This window comes from Ctenopharyngodon idella, chromosome 3 (assembly GCF_019924925.1).
Source record: "Ctenopharyngodon idella isolate HZGC_01 chromosome 3, HZGC01, whole genome shotgun sequence".
Classification (NCBI taxonomy): domain Eukaryota; kingdom Metazoa; phylum Chordata; class Actinopteri; order Cypriniformes; family Xenocyprididae; genus Ctenopharyngodon; species Ctenopharyngodon idella.
The window spans coordinates 46,353,759-46,370,774 of record NC_067222.1 but is presented as its reverse complement, the minus strand read 5'-3'; the positions used below and the strand labels follow the sequence as shown (position 1 = coordinate 46,370,774).

The 17,016-nt window shown below is 36.5% G+C and overlaps 1 protein-coding gene across 1 annotated transcript in view; it reads right to left on the bottom strand.

Annotated features, from left to right (window-relative positions):
* cyth3b (cytohesin 3b) overlaps positions 1-17,016 on the bottom strand; it is a 50,342-nt gene extending 33,326 nt beyond the window's left edge. Inside the window, exon 1 of the mRNA XM_051887210.1 lies at positions 16,706-17,016. Coding sequence (XP_051743170.1) covers positions 16,706-16,724 — 19 coding nt within the window. The 5' untranslated portion in view covers positions 16,725-17,016. The remainder of the gene's footprint in view (positions 1-16,705) is intronic.

Below are 17,016 nucleotides of genomic sequence, written 5' to 3'. Positions count from 1 at the left end.
AATTAAGCGATTAATTAAGTGATGATTGAGCATTAGTGATGAACACCTGCTGTTAACAAACAGAATCACTGAAGAAAAGAGAAACACAGGAACTACAACTGACTTTAGTCACAGTCTTAGATGAAATCAACTGAAGATAAAAGACATTCTATCGCTCAAGATCTCAGCAGAGGAGGATTGTCTTTTCTTCAGTGATTTTGCTTGTTAACATTACTTAAATAATCCCTTAATTATCTCATTAATTTTAACTCTGCTTCAGTGTTACTTTAACACTATTTAGAGGGGGACCATATGTACTCCGAGCAGAGTTGATTTTGCTGTGTAGGGGTTTTCATTAAAGCATTATAACTTATAAGCCATTAACCAAGCCAACCAGCTACAAGGTGGATCATAACATTACAAACTTTGATTTCAAGCAAAAAAACATTTGAAAATCGCACAAAGATACAAAGGTACAAGACTGTAACGGCTTCAGTGAGGGAAAGAACTACGGTCCCATGAAGCACTGCAAACAGCATAATCAAATTAAAAACGATAAAGAAATATATAAAACTACTAAAATGTTGATTATATAAAATGAAGCTAACAAGATATTTTTGCGTGTTTTGCTTGTGGCGAAATTTGTTGGAATTTTCTGCACAGCATCATGGGTTTTCACCACAAATTGCTGTTAAACACGATTATTTTAAAACTAAGTTGAAATAATGCAGGCTGATGGCTTCAACAGAAACATATACTATCGATTAAAAACCTCATAGCTCACAGTAGGGTGGCCTTTAAAGGTTTAAAAGTCGTTCATGTCATATGCTTCTGGCTTCTGGTCCAAACTTTATTTTAAGAAAAATTTTGCATCTGTATTTGCATCTGTAAAGCTTCCATTACACATTTTTTTTTGTGTGTGTTAATGTCAGTGTTTATGACACGCCAACTGTCTGACTTCTTGACACTTAGGTGGATTTTCCTCCTTGTAATTTCACTATTTTCTCATCTTCTACCATTATATTTAGTGCTTCAACATAACATAACCTGATACAAGAGCGTGTGCTTTCTGATTCTTGGGATCAAAGTCATGTTAACAAAGTATCAGACTGCAGATCTTGAAGTCAGTTTTATTAGTGGCAAGATACTGAAATATCTATCAGTTTATTCCATATTGTTTTAAAATTGGTCTCTAATTTCAGATTTAGTCCACTTACAAACTAGAGTTTATGCTACATCAGTATACTGTGTATGTGCTGATTTCTAAGGGCATGATTTGTTGCAATGAGAATGTAGACGAAAAACACAAATGTATGCAGGTTAAGAAAATATTGTAGTTTTTTTTCCAGACATCCCATCTGTTGTGCTTTCCGATATCTAATTCACTGTGTTCCCATTACCTGCCACTAAACCTCACAAATAAAAAAACGGAACTGTGGTTGGATGCGTTGCATCTCGAACAGTCTCTTCCTGTCTTCCTCTTCCTGGCCAGAATAACCCACTATGAGGACCAGACAGTCAAACGTCTGGCTACACAAGACTAAGGTCAGAGGAACCTCAGTTCTACCTGTCTAGACACCATCTAACCTCATATTTTAATCAGTTTAATAGAGTGTCTCTGAATGATGATAACATTTCTGCGTGACAGGATCATCAGGATTTCATCACTCATCCACTTCTAGTAATGGAATGAATCCAATCCAAAATAAAATCTCCTTGTCAATCAAGGCAGATCGGCAGTGCAGCTCTCCATTAGCATGGGGCATCAGTGCCTCCCATAAGATGGGACAGTGAGAGCTCCTTTCTGAAAGCCCTGAGGCCTGCTGCAATGACTCAGACAGGAAATGAGTTTAAAGCTCGATTCCAGCCGTCTGATAGAGAGCCATGAATGAGACAAACTGGGCTGCCGGACACCTAACAGGCCTGTTTATATTGGCCCCGTCTGTCCAGACACAACATCTGGATGTGAGGAAGGGGGTGAATTACTGCACATGCTCTGTTATGTGAGAGGGGACAGCAAAGACAAAATCGCTCTGTCGCGTTATTATGGCTGAAACGTGGGCGACGAAGGCTGAACGTCCGGTCCTGACTGCTCTTTATTGCTTCACAAGACATTCTTCAGTCGCTCTGACTCAAGTGTTTTAGTCATTCCTTGTGAACTGAATTTTCATCAGCCTGAATTTCTCTGGGACTTTTGGGGTTTAATTATAAACTATGGAGGGGCCGTTGTTATTTTAAGTCCAGCTGTGGAGATGGAGAGGAAGAGAACTGGTCCAATGAGGAGGTGTTTAAATGAAGACACATTTTAATAATCTGTGAGATGTGTTACAAATGGAAGCTCTGGGACAACAGCAGCTGTGTGGGTCCCAATGACTCATCTAATTAACGTTACATGTTTAAAAAAATGTAATCTAATCATTACTTTACTAAGATTTATTTGATTAAGGTTTTACTTTTCATCGGCATATCAGACAACTTTTATGCCCTCATTAATGAGAATTACAGTTTAAACAGGTCATGACATGGATTTTTTTTTTATTATTATTTTAATGTTTCTCTAACATCCAGAATAGGCAAATGTCAGCTGTATAACTATTCGTCAATGTCTTGCTCTGGAGGCAGTCATATGATAATGTATTTGCTCGTGTGACATCTTAGATCCCGCAATATCAAAATGAGCTGCTTTTGGAGCTTGATTAAATAAATGTTTTGTTTATAATGAGGAAGGTTATAGAATAAAAAAACAAACGTATGGTAATATATTTGTAGCCTAACCACTTTTAACCAGCATCAAGCTCTGTGTTTTGTTACTTTCAATAAGAAACAAAGTGTCATCTTTTAAATTCTGTCCATTTTATTACGAAATTCAAACAATACGTGCCATTTTGATGCTTTTTGATGTGGCGTAACAGATCCTCAGTTCAGTTTGCCTCAGTTCAAGCGCTCATCCTTCCTCTTCACTACTAGTTACAGAATGAACTTGAATGAACATCTGAAGGTATGTTGAAATATATAGTACAACTTACTGAAACGTATCATCTCGTGTAATCACTCAATCAGTGTTTCAACCGCAGAAAGACGTCAATAAAACAACTTGTAAACAATGTCGCGTAGTATAACATTTACCTCAGAAATGCCATTCAGTGTCCACAGCTTGTTAGTTCACAAGAAAAATGAACAATTTCGTTACATATATGCACTATCATATTATTAGCCTATAAATTAATTATATTTTACTTAACCTGTTAGCGATGTCTTAATTATTTAATGTATGTTTAAATAAATCTGTCGTTAAAACAAGTTATGACAGTCACTATGCAAATGATTATATTTCAACAACGAATTAGAGAAACATAATTTTACAATTAGATATACAAGTTATTGCAAAAACTGCCTTATGTGCTTTTTTATAATTATTATTTGAGTGTTGAATATTATCGCTAAAAATAAATAGCTGAATTTAATAGTTTGGGCTCTGTTGTTAATTGTAGAAATGTGCAAGTAAGGGCTCCCTATATAGTTTACAGCATTAGCAGAGATCATTTTTTTTATCCTTAACAAAATTTTAATTATAATTGAATGAATTTAAAGACAGAGACACAATTTGTTCAGTAAACCACTGTTTAATAATAATAAAAACCCAACTTATACCGAACCGTGACTTTAAAACCGAGGTACATACCAAACCATCATTTTTGTTACCGTTACACCCCTGGTCTTTACACTTGACTTCAACCTCAATATTTCAACTCTGTTACAGGAAAATCATAGTAATATGATATGATTATAATGTATAATTCATTACAAGGTAGACAGAATCTGTGATACTACCAAATTGTACTTGAGTGAACTTTGCATTCCAATTTAAGAAAGACCTTGTGAAGGGCTGGTTCAATCCTACCATATTACTTTGTGCTTGTGGTGGGAAAATATTTATCAATATATGATCTAAATTGCATTAGTGTCAGCAACTGTGGCTGTATGAAGTGCGCGACGAAACAGTCTTTATCATATCCCACAAAGCAGACTCAGGGTAACGTTGGGAAAACACAACCACACATAACATTGATGACACGGAACAAAGAACTGAATGAACTGAGGGCTGGGACAAGGAACGCAACAAGGAACACCTGCATAACTCAATCAGCGATTGAGACAAACTAGCAAAGGTAACACTGGCAAACAGGAACTGAACACAAAACCAAAACTGACTATACCTGTTACAATTAGAAAAATGGCACAGATTCTCACAGTGACCTATTGGATTCTACTCTGTGATCATGAGTCTAAATCCTCATTTTATAAAAACACCTCAGAAGAAATGTGAAATCATTTAGCTATTTAGAAGAGGTAGTGAAATAAAGGGGAATTTGCTTCACTTTCTGCTTCAAATGTCAACAGGAAAGCATTCTTTGAAGTCAAAGACCAATGATGATTAATCATTAAGCAGATTTAAAGAACACTCTAAAAAAAATGGTGCTATATAGCCCTAAAAGTGGTTCTTTGGCTTGTAATCATAGGGGAACCACTTTAAGTGCTGTATAGCACCAAATCTTGGTGCTTCAGTGGTTCTTCAGCGGTTCTTCACCTGTTCTTTGGGATGACTGAGGTGCTATATACCACCGCTACCATATACAGAACCTGTTAAGCCCCTGTATGGTTCTTCAGCGGTTCTTCAGTGGTTCTTTGGGGTGGTTAAGGTGCTATATAGCACCACTGCTGTACATAGAACCTGTTAAGCCCATTTAAAGGTTCTTTACGAGCCAAAGAACAACTGTTGGTGCTGTTTAGCACCATTTTTGTTGAAGAAATAAAATGCGATATGGCACCTCTTATGGGTTCTACATAGTACCATGTGACAAAGAGCACTTTTAAAGATATGGTGCTACATAGCACCAAAAGTGGTTCCCCTATGATTACGAGCCAAGAACCACAATTAGTGCTATATAGCACCTTTTTTTTTTTTAGAGTGAATAAAAAGTCATCATACAAACTGATACAAAAAAGTGTTTTTGTAATTAGCTCTAGAATAAACAGCTCAGCAGCAGCACAGCAAACTATTCACATCAAACCTAGTAATTAGTGATTTCCACCCACAGCTGATTGCTGATAGTAATGAAGTGTTGAATGAAGGGTCAGTGGTGAGGTGTTGGCGGTGACATAACACAGGTGAAGCCCTCGATTGCGGCTGTGCGCTGACTCATGCTTGAAGAGCCTCTTACTCACACTAGAGCAGCTGTCAGGAGTATGGCTGTGACCCATTTAACCAGCTACACTTTACAAATGATGTCAAACCTGTGTTTGCCACGTGTCCACTGCCAATTATGCACAGATGCTAGTTTGGGCTTGTTGAACTCCTTCAGTCTAGATCAGTCATTTCCTGACCAGACACATTCCAGCATCAGGTACTTTGTCTGTCTGGACTGAACGTGAAATTTCTGTAAAATGTGCCAATACACACAGCTAATCGGAACATATCTGACATTTCTGTGTAGCCGATCTTTGGAGATTTCACTCTGGACGCACATAGCCATTCCGATCTTGCCGAAATACGAATCAAATGACAAAAAAGCACCTTTAAATGACTCACTCTTACGCTGTATTCCAGCATGAAGAACAGCAACAACCCCAAAGTTAAAATCACCACGAAATCAAAATGGACAATTCTTATTGTTTTATGGAATATTGCAGTGTTGTTTTAAATTCATGTGCCTCGTAATCTTTAATCAAAATAACTTCCTCTCCCTCTTGCAGCGACATCTCTTCTCTTCTCTGATGATAAGGGCGGGGCAACCTGCCAATCACATGAGATCCACCAATATCAAACTACAACGATCCAATCAATTCCCCACGGAAAAAAATCAAGCCCCGCCCTACATTTGTTCTTGTTTCAAAAAGCAGTTCCGCTCAGATATACGTCACAATAGTGAAGAAAAGACGAGCACAACTTCTGTTACGTGGCAACTTTAGGAAAACCCTTGGTGATCATTTGATTCGAGTTATATAACTAAAGGTTTTCGGTTTAAGTGGTTTGTTGCAGCCAGGGCCAGACCTCCAGTGAGCTGTTAACTGAAGAATTGCTGCAACTGGATCACTACAGTCAATGTGTTGAACTCATTTTGAGTTTGATTTGTGAAAGACAATCCATTCACTGCTTCTCCATTTCAGTTCACTGGAGGGGAAGATTTATCAGCGGCATCTTATATTTGCGTCCTCAGACAACATGTGTGGCTTCAGAGGACATGGATATAGCAAACAACTAACACAGACTAGTTTATGATGATTTCTTTCTTTGTCATTTTTGCCGTTTAACAGCCGTGGTCACTATGAACTCTTGTTGTGGAAGCGCATGATTAAAAAAAAAATACACCTTTTGTTTTCCATGCATGCAGCATGCAAGTTTGAAATGACATGAGAGTGAGAAAATAATGACAAAATGTTCATTTTGGGTCACTTTTTTATCTTACCCTTAAATTATGTTAGTGTAACCTAATGTATTTAGGTTGATTCAGCAATATTTAAAAAAAACAAAATTGATTTAAATAAAATAATTGTATTTAGATGTTACCACATTTAAGCAAAAATCTGATCGGTTTATAGTATGTGCACTTACAATGTACTTACCCTGTGCTTATTTTGTAAACTATTAATTACACAACACCAGATCCAAAACAACAATTAAAAGGTTCTGTGACCGACACCAACCACTACTTCAGTTTTCCTGGAACATACAATGATATCACTAAACGATGATGGCACAATTATAAGAGCATCATTTAAGTTTCTGCACTGCCTTAACTACAGCCGAGTGTATTATTCTTCTGTCACATATATAGCTACATACTTGAGACCAAACATCATTCAGTTGATCAGTGATATTCTCTTTCTCATCTCTGACGCCCTTACTTCTTCATTACATTGATTTATGACTGATCTAACTCCCGTTGCTCGATCGTGTCTCCCGCTATCCTGATTAGTATTAGCAGAATTGTCCACGGCTGCATTTTCATCTTCTCGGGATCTCTTTTGATCAGAAACATCATCAGCTTTACTCGCAGATATAAAAAATTAAAATATGCTTGACTGTCTCTTTTGACATTTTGCCGATATTCACTTATATTTATTAGAATAATTTGTCAGGTATTTGTAATGTCCTGCTGTTGACTGGGTGCAAAACAATAAGCAGTAAGTACCAACTAATGAGAGCGATTTTCAACTTAAAAAAGCTGATTGGTCAAAAATATAGGCCTATATGATGAGGGTCAATAGCAAAGCATAACCTGCAGATGTATTTGGAGGTTATGCTTTGCTTTTCAATTAGAATTACTTCATTTTCTACTATAAAGCGTCTCGCCAGTGTGTTCATGTTTTTGGATGGACATCTGACCTCGATAGACTGAGTAGAAGAAATGAACCGGAGAAGATTTTCACCTCAAAGAAGGCGGGGCCTCAGAGCCACACCCGCCTTTTGGGGGGAGGGGGAGGGGTAAGTACAGTGCTTAATTTTGGCTCAAATTAAGCATTGTACTTACCCAAGAAAATACTGAGTGCAGTTAGAAGTTAGATTCTAGATTTTTGTAATTACTACAATAACTACAGAGTCTGTACATGCGGAACAGGACTGTAAAATAAAGTACTACCAGATGGGCAATGATCACTACTTCTAACCTACTTTCCATCTGGGTCTATATGACCTATACATATATATGACTTGAAAATCCTGTGCTTTTAACAGACACATAACAACATGCAAGCACACACACACACACGCACGCACTCACATCTGGCAGATCATGTAGAGCTGATTGTCAAATGTCTGTAAAGCCGCTGACGAAGGATTTGTCTGTTTGATATACCTCATCAAACCGACAATGTACTATAAAGAGACCCATATAGGCCAAACGTGACTAACCACACACACACACACACCTCTGTGGACCTGCGTGTCAAACAGTATGAATTTTGAATGATGCAGCATCTTAAAAGTGCATCGCCAACAGAAAACCCACAAAAGCAGGAAAGCAGCATGTGGACGCATGTAGTTATTTGAAAAAGGAAATGCTCCACACACAAATGATTCTGTTCTTTAATTAACTATTGACAAACAATAATCATTAACCAGAATAATTTGCATACAGAATGTAACTGAATTACACACAGTACATTCACACGTAACCTGCAGTTCTAGCTAGATGTTTTGATTTTCCGAAGATAATGTCAGTGGTGTTGCCCCACAAATCTCAATGTGTTCTGGGGGGTTAATAGTTGGTTATTACTTATACTTTGTGATATACTCATGCCAAAGTTCTTTTCCGTTCTTCACCTGGGGTAAAAGAAATTGGAAATACCTTTGCAGTAATATACTGTTAGTGAACATCCAGACACCATCCACAATGCTGGGAGCAACAGTTAGATGAATATGTAAATATGTCATGTGGGTCCACGCTTTCCTCTCAATAACAAAATAAACATACAACAAAAATGACCCCGGTGAGAAAACAGCTGTTAAGAAAGCATCTGATCATAGCAATGTGGATATGTTTGTACCAGCTCTGCAATTCCAAGTAAAGGCACATAACATTTGTTTATATAGAACTTTATACAAAATATAGTTTAAAAGCAGCGACTTTACAGTGTCAGAGTCATTTTCATTTAGAATTACAACTTAATTTTCTACTATAAGACTACAACCCAGTGTGATCATGAATTTGCTTGTGGACGTCTGACCTCGACAGACTGAACAGAAGAAATGAACCGGAGAAGATTTCCACCTCAAAGAAGTCGGAGCCTCGGAGCCACACACACCTATTACATCATCACCATTGACCAATGGTAGTTCAAAGGTGTTTACCAGCCAGAGCAAACTTTTCCGGAAAGTTCACTTTGGCAAGCTGTTTCGTACTCCCGAAATGAACATCAAGCAAACTTTGTTTTGGCCTGGTTTTGCTAGAAATTATGTCACACCAGTTCGTTCTTCGATTTTGCTTAAAGTATATTGCGGCCTTGAGCCCACCCCCAAGACATTCTGATCAATAGATATGGTCAAGGTCCCTCCTTTAGTGTAAGTCTATGGTCTTTTTCAGCATACACAAACAGTACATTTGATTATTTAGAAAAGTATCAATGCACGTCTCATTTTTGAGGTATCATTCATGCACAAGTTAAAGGGATAGTTCAGTACAGGTTTGGAACAACTTGAGGGTGAGTAAATAATGACAGTATTTTCATTTTTGGGTGAACTATCCCTTTAACCTGAGTAATAGTGATGCTTGCTTAAGCCAGAACTGCTAAATACTGAGGAAATTCTTTGTGTCTTGCATGACAATCATATGATAAAATTATAACTCTCAAAGGTTTAGGACAAAAGACATTTAGTTCCTTCAGCAAATCTCTGTTCAATAACCTCTTTCTGAGGACACAAGGCCACGCTAGAGGAAGGAGAGAATGAGACCTGTTGTCCAAGACCACTGGATACACCTTTTCCTGATCCTTCAGCGGCTTAAACAATCCACGATCCCTTACATAATCTATTCTCCTTCACCTCTACTGCTCGCATCCCACTCCATCAGTGAAAAATACTGCTGTTCAAAAGCGTGGTTCTCTTTCCCAGGAATGCAATCAGCCACATGCTCCAACACTCCAGAGACTCGTCTGCAGTCTGCTTTCCTTTAAGAGGGGGTGAAAGAGTCTTCAGTTTTCCCTGCGCCAACCTAAATTCCTGAAACTGCCGTATTGTTTGTGCAAATGTGTTTCTAATTTTTGTATGCTTACATTTTTAACCCTGTACTATGTGCTAATGTTAGAGTCAGAGGAATTAGCCAGCTATTTTTACAATCTCTGGACCATTTTAATGAACAGTGAGGTCTCAATAAAAATGGGTAAGACATTTTAAATGGTGAAGAAAACAACATTAGTTCGGAGGGCATAAAATTGGTTTTTGTGCACAGGCCCCATTTATAACAATGAATACTGCATTACAAAACAGTATTTGCTGATGTCAAAGCTGAGGGTTTTAGTAACATGCATTAATCTCACCTTGAAACCTAAGCTTTGCTCCTGAGCTCCCAGACTGCATTTTAGGGCGTCATAGGGATGCTGCCTTCTAAGATACTTTGTTTTGGCCAAATACTTATCGCTTGCATCCTTCACAAAGAAGCCAGAGTCACAATGCTTTGCGACTAGCTCAGCAGAATTAATCATGCAAGATGGCAGATGTGTCAAAAGGATTGTTAATATAGGAGGTTAACTTAGCATACAATGTGTTCATGATTTTTCGTTATTCAACATATACATTTCAGGCTAAAAAGTACATATATTTATATACAGGACAGTATCTTAGGTCCTAAATCTGATCACCATTTTTAATCACTGTTTTCCTTCAATTGGTCATTTTAAATGGTTCTCTAGAATGATGAATCAGTTTTTGGAAGTACTGCTATTCCATATGATGAATTAATTTGAGGCCATGAAAACTGCATAATAATAGAAGAATTTGGAAAAAGGTTTTAAAAAGTTTTAGATAAATTAGCCTATAGTATTGTCACGGGGTTGCTTGAATAAAGTAGTGATGGGCGCTTTCAAAACACTTCTTCATGAAGCTTCGAAACCTTTACGAAACTTTTGATTCAAATCGGTTTTTCGGAGCGTGTATCAAACTGCCAAAGTCACGTGGTTTCAATAAACGAGGCTTCTTTACATCATAACTGTTTTGAAACATTTAGAAATTACAATGGTTCACAGCTGGGGGGCGATGATCTCTGTGAACCCATAAATCATGCGGATTCACTGAGATGAACAAGATCTCTGATCAGTTTTATACATTTGTAGATGTTTTAATGAGACATTTGTATAATTAAAAGGAATAATAGTAGATAATAGTCTCTTACTGGCCTGTTTAGCTGAACCATCCATGGAACAAACAAAACAAGCCCTGGAAATTGATAAAGAACACACATTATACAGATACTTGATATTTAATCTTATTAGATGATTAGTTAATTACATTTGATAGATTATACTTTCAATAAAACATTTGCAATGGACACTAGGAACAAGAATTCTACACAAGGGAAGGTAACATTAACACAAGACTAAGAACCGAGGAAGACTAAAGGCTTAAATACACAGAGTAAGGTAATCAACAGAACAGGAAACAGGTGTGGACAAATTAGAAACCATGACAATGGATCAATGACTAGAACTCAGGCAAAACAGTTAGATACATAACACGACACCATTTTCAACTAAAAACGGAAAAATTTTGTATGTGTTTTGGCCGTTCATTTACATGACAACTGCGTTTTGGTGGCCTGAAAACACAAACTTTTGAAAACGGTCTCCATGTAAACAACAAAAACATGAATCTATGAAAACGATGACGCCATGCACATACACTTTACATGTTCAGTCTATAGTGTTTTATCGCCATCTAATGGCTTGACAGCAGAATACAGCGTTTTTAGTCATTTTCACGGATTCGTATGGTGTCGTCTGTATGCGGAAATGTCAAAGGAAATCGTTGTCGTGTAAACGTACCCTAAACGTACCCTAACTAAACAAGAAACAGAACATAACTGTGACAAGTATGTCACATTTCTAGACACAGCTGAAGCTGATTGAAATTTATTTCCATTTTTTTTTTTTTAAATTGACTATTTTGATCAATATGTGCTATAAATTTTTATATTTCAATAGAGTACTTCCTCAAAAGTTTAGTGACATGCTAATGTCAAACTTGAGATCAATAGTGAATTGAATTTCTTGTGTTTCCTGTAATGGCACTTATAGCACACTTCAAAACAATCCCTTATGAGGGTCGTCAGGATGCTGCCATAAAGTATCTACCTATATAGATAAAACTTCTGTCTTCTGTCACAACTCACAACTTCTGTTAGTCTCTTGGACAATCGCACCTAAAACAGAGGCGAGTTCAAAACAAGTCTATGTTCAGAGTCAGCAGTGAATCACTATATACTGATGCTTCGCTTGTGGTTTCCCTGCTGACGTCATGTAATCACATCATGCCTAGAGAAACACCCCAATGCCCTGCAGCACAAAGACTCGCTGTTTTCCTCATAAAACAATCCTGCCATAGTTCTGCTATGACTGTGTCACTTCAAATGCCATGTTTTGACATTAGTTGGCATGAGCACTACATTTTGATGCAAGGCTTAAATCTCTTTGGCATAAAGACAACTTCAAACGCATCAAGGTCAAAAATAGGAATGGTTGAGGGATCCCACTCAACAACGTGAATGCACATGAAAGTTCAATAACCAGATCTACATCAGAAACAAAGTAAGTGGTACTTGACCCATGCAAGAGTCAAAAACTGGCCTGACAGCTTTATTTGTATTTGCCAAGATGTTCTGTGTGGTTTCTAGGGTGTTGTTAGAGTGCCCTTGGTTGCTACCATTATTAAGGATTCTTAAAAATTCTAGGACTTTTAGTGTGAAGGTGAGTGTTTGCTGATTGGTTGCTTACAAGTCCACACCCAAGTATGTATGATTTTCTCATCTTTAGATATGACTCTAGATGTGCCAAACAAACATCACTATTAAGATCCTTCATGGCACTGTTTTATGACTATGGTACACTTTGGTGTCCCATTATATTATAAATTTTAAAGCCTTACAGGCACAAAACCAGTGAGAATCATTAGATATATAAACCATTGAATAACATAATATTAACACCCAAGAAGTAACATCATTTGAATAGAAAATTAAATCAAAGTCATTTATTTAAAAGAGAAATCTTTTGTAACATTATAAATGTCTTTTTTGATTAATTCAATGCGTCCTTGCTGAAAAAAAGTATTAATTTATTTTTTCTTTCTCTCTTTTTTAGTCTTACTCACCCCAAAATATTTGAATGATACTGTATCACAGTTTCCACAAGTATATAAAGCAGCACAACTTTTTAATTGATAATAATCAGAAATGTTTCTTGAGCAGCAAATCAGCACATTAGAATGATTTCAGAAGGATCATGTGACACTGAAGACTGGAGTAATGATGCTTTGACATCAAAATTATAATATTTCACAATATTACTGTTTTTACTGTATTTTTCTCATCATATAAATGCAGCCTTAGTGAGCAGAAGAGACTTCTGTCAAAAATGTTTAAAAATCATAATTATTCCACATTTTGACCGGTAGTGTATTTCTCCTCAATGCACGATGAATCTACAAATTCTGTTACTCATTCTGGTATTAATTGTTTGTTTGTTTATTTTTTATATAAATCAGTGTAAACCCAAATAAGTTGGCAAAACTCAAAAAAATGGAGGTAATCAGTTACATCAATTTTTTTAAGTTAAGAAGTTCAAAGTTTAAGTAAGCAGAACTGGCAGATTTTTATTTTGTACTCATACATTTTAATTGCTCTTAACTTAAAATATTTGAGTAAACTAACTCACATTTAAATTAAAATTGTCATGTACTCTCAACTTAAATATTTTTAGTAGTGGAAACTTTTTAACTAGCTAATTCAATAAATGCTAACTTGCTATTTGGTAACAGAGTGATTTGATACCTGTAGCATTAGCATAGCATAGCAATTGCTGAATGAGTTCAGCTATATAGACCATTTAACATATATCTTTTCTCAAAGTAAGCTCATGCTCCACTTGTCACCATGATGAAAACCCAACATAACAGAAACTCTTCTAAATTAGCATAGCTAAACATTAAACACTAATAAATCTCCCACTTAACATTAACTTAACAAATTATATAACACTTAATTTTAGCATTTACTCTCCCTTTCAAGTGTCATGGCAAAGCGTGCTGGGTAATAGAAATCCCAGCCCAGTTTCAGTTAAATTTATGTTTGTTTAAGTTCATAAAACTCAAAACAATGAAACAATGCAGATTACTTAAAATTTGTCAGTTTCATGAACTCAAAAGAAAAAGAAAGTGCTAAATAAAGATAATTTGATTGAACAAATTTGTTTAATTTAAGTTTGCCCTACTCAAACCAATTAATTATTTTTAGCATTAGGGTTTACAGTGAAATTCTGAGGGTTAACCAGATTTAATGTGTTACAAAACCCTATATTTTGTTTGTTTTTTTATGTACTTTCAACAGTCGTACTTTATAGTAGAGTCCATAAGGCAATGTGTTGCCAAATTCACTGGCGGTCCAGAGTGAGATCTCCCACAGTGGAGCACAGCTTTGATTACTGTTCCCCAGCAGGGACCCCAGTGGTAGCAGAGGAGCTGAGAGTCTCATCCAGTCAGCCTGCTGCTCCACTACAGTCAGACTGAACCACCAAACCACTGTCAAACACACTCTTATCAAGCCCTCAGCTTCAACCCACAGCATTGTGGGGCAGCAAAACAGATTACGCAGAGCACATATGCCTTGAATATGCTCATTAGTTGTTGTTGTTTTCCAGTGAGAACCATCTCTTGAAATATTACAACACACGCGATCATATCCATGGATGATGGGGGAACCGTGCAAAGAACCAAACACTCCAAGACTTAAAAAGGCATCAAATCATTTAGTTAGTTTAGGAGAGGTTTGCTGTTACTCTTTTAGGCTTTTCTGATCCCATGATCCAAGCAATATCTAGAGACCAGAATATTACAGAGATGGGCTGTTTTATCTTTGGTCAGCAAGCAACCCTCCAGAACACCTTAAGGCTGGAATACACTACATGACTTTTACAATCTGAACAGATTTTAACACACTAGGCAGCATACACTTGCTGACTTTGTAAATAGTTACAGAAGAAACTGGCCATGATACACTAAATGACTAAGGATCACACACTACCAGACTTTTAAGTCATTATGAACACAACAAACTCATGTATAAACATGTGCCTTATTGCTAGGAGACGCGTGACAAAATGAAAACAATATGTGTTCTAAAATCAGGTCAAAATATCAAACATGTTTAAAATCCTCTGACTGGATGGAATCAAATTTTGAAGCTAAAAAATCGGAGTCTGTGACTATCATACACTACACGAGTTTCTGTGAAATCTGTCGACTCGAATCTGCAGACTGGCTCTGACTTTCGGCAACTAGTGTCAACTTGTCCAGATTAGTTGTGTAGTGTATTCCAGCCTTTACCAACCAACCACCTAATAACATCCTACTTCGATTAATGTAATAAAATCAGTCAGAACCATGACAAAACTCATCATAGGATGTTGGCGGCGGTGGAAGGACGTTGTGTGGTTGCTTTAGTTTTGTGAATGGTTGATATTTGGTTGCTGAGGAACCAAATATCAACCATTCACAAAACTAAAGCAACCACACAATGTCCTGCCACCGCTGCCAACATACTTTGATGAGTTTTGTCATGGGCAAACATAACTAGTACTTTCTTCAGAGAATGTACAAATTAATTACAGTTTATTCCAATTTTGACAACAGAAAACCTCAATTCCTTATCCTTAAATTTCTAATATATTAGTGCCATCAAATTTTAAGTTTTATGTTAGATGTGATTAATCGTGATTAATCGATTTGACGGCACTGATATATGTCAATGACATGACGTGCATATTTTTTTTGTCCAGGTGCATTTCCTTTTAAAATAATTTGATAAATTCATGACTTATATCACTTTATTCTATAAAACCTATTTAGTTTTAATTCATTTTTATTACATTTAAATAATACATGTTATTTTATGTTTTGTTGTCTTAAAACCCCAAAATGTCAGGTGGTGCAACTGTCTGAACAAATGAACAGACTAAGAAAAGTATTTAAAATGGTAATAATAATAATAATAATAATAAATAAATAAATACTATGGCATCATTTGAAGTTTGAAACCTTTTATATAACTTTTTTTTTTTTATAAATATCAGTAGTTGTAAAGCTGCTGAGACAAAACTTTTGTTCAGCAATTTGTACATTCTCAGAGTGGTACAACTACAGTATATATACATACAACTATTTGGTTGTACCGCCAGACATAAAAATAGTCAAAAAATGAATTTAAGCACCTTAAAATGTTATTTAACAACTGAAACTTGTGTGTGTGTATATATATATATATATATATACACATATATATATATATATATATATATCGTTTTTTTTTTTTTTTAATAGATGCATCACTACATATCCCATCTTTATTTTGCTCGGTATAGCTGGATTAAAGTAAAAGTATGGGAGATGTGCGTCCTACTCAGAAAGCTGCAGCATGGGGAATATGGTGTTGACTAAATTAAATCAATACGCATATCAGCTCACAGTCTCTCTGGACAAACACTGGCAAGCTGACATGTAGGTCATCCCATGCAGCCTGATCTTTGCACCTTGACTGGGGAAAAAAGAGCATTGTTTAATGCTGATCCAGTGTCATATTTACAGTTCACTTCTGTGAATGTGAGATTTTCTGAGTCAGTGTTTTCAAAACATCCTATTTTACTGTACAGTTTAATGTCTATAACAAATAAGTTATAACTGTCCAGTTATCTGAAAGAGACACACTTTGATAGGCCTTAAAATAAAAATGACTTTACCTTAAAGATGGCATTGTGCAGACCCATTAAGTGTGATTTTTGGATGTTCATTAGACACAAACTGAATCTTAATGGATTTTAGATTTGCTTAAGTAAATGCACATAAATAATAAACGCATTGCTCTTCGTTCTTAAATGATATGACACATCTGTGTCTACTGCCATATTAACCCATAATATGATCGTGTGTACACATATATACACACATTTGTAAACCCTATGGTCTTACCTTGATTCTCTTCGTCCATATCTGCAGATAAATGCCAAATATTGAAATGGTGTGATGGGAACGCGCTCCAGACACAGATGTATTCTTTATAATGAAGGGTTTATCTGCTGCATTTACAAACAGGTCCTGTTTTGTGCGGAATATACGGCATTAACTGATATTCTGTCTCAGCCCTCCTTTAAATCCGTAACCCGGTGTATTTATGAACGGAGGAAGGGTGTACAGCGCTCCTCGGTTTCTTCACTGGCGTGGATCAATAACATCCAGCGGAATAAGCGCTCCAGACACACGGGCATCTGTGTTTCGCAGCG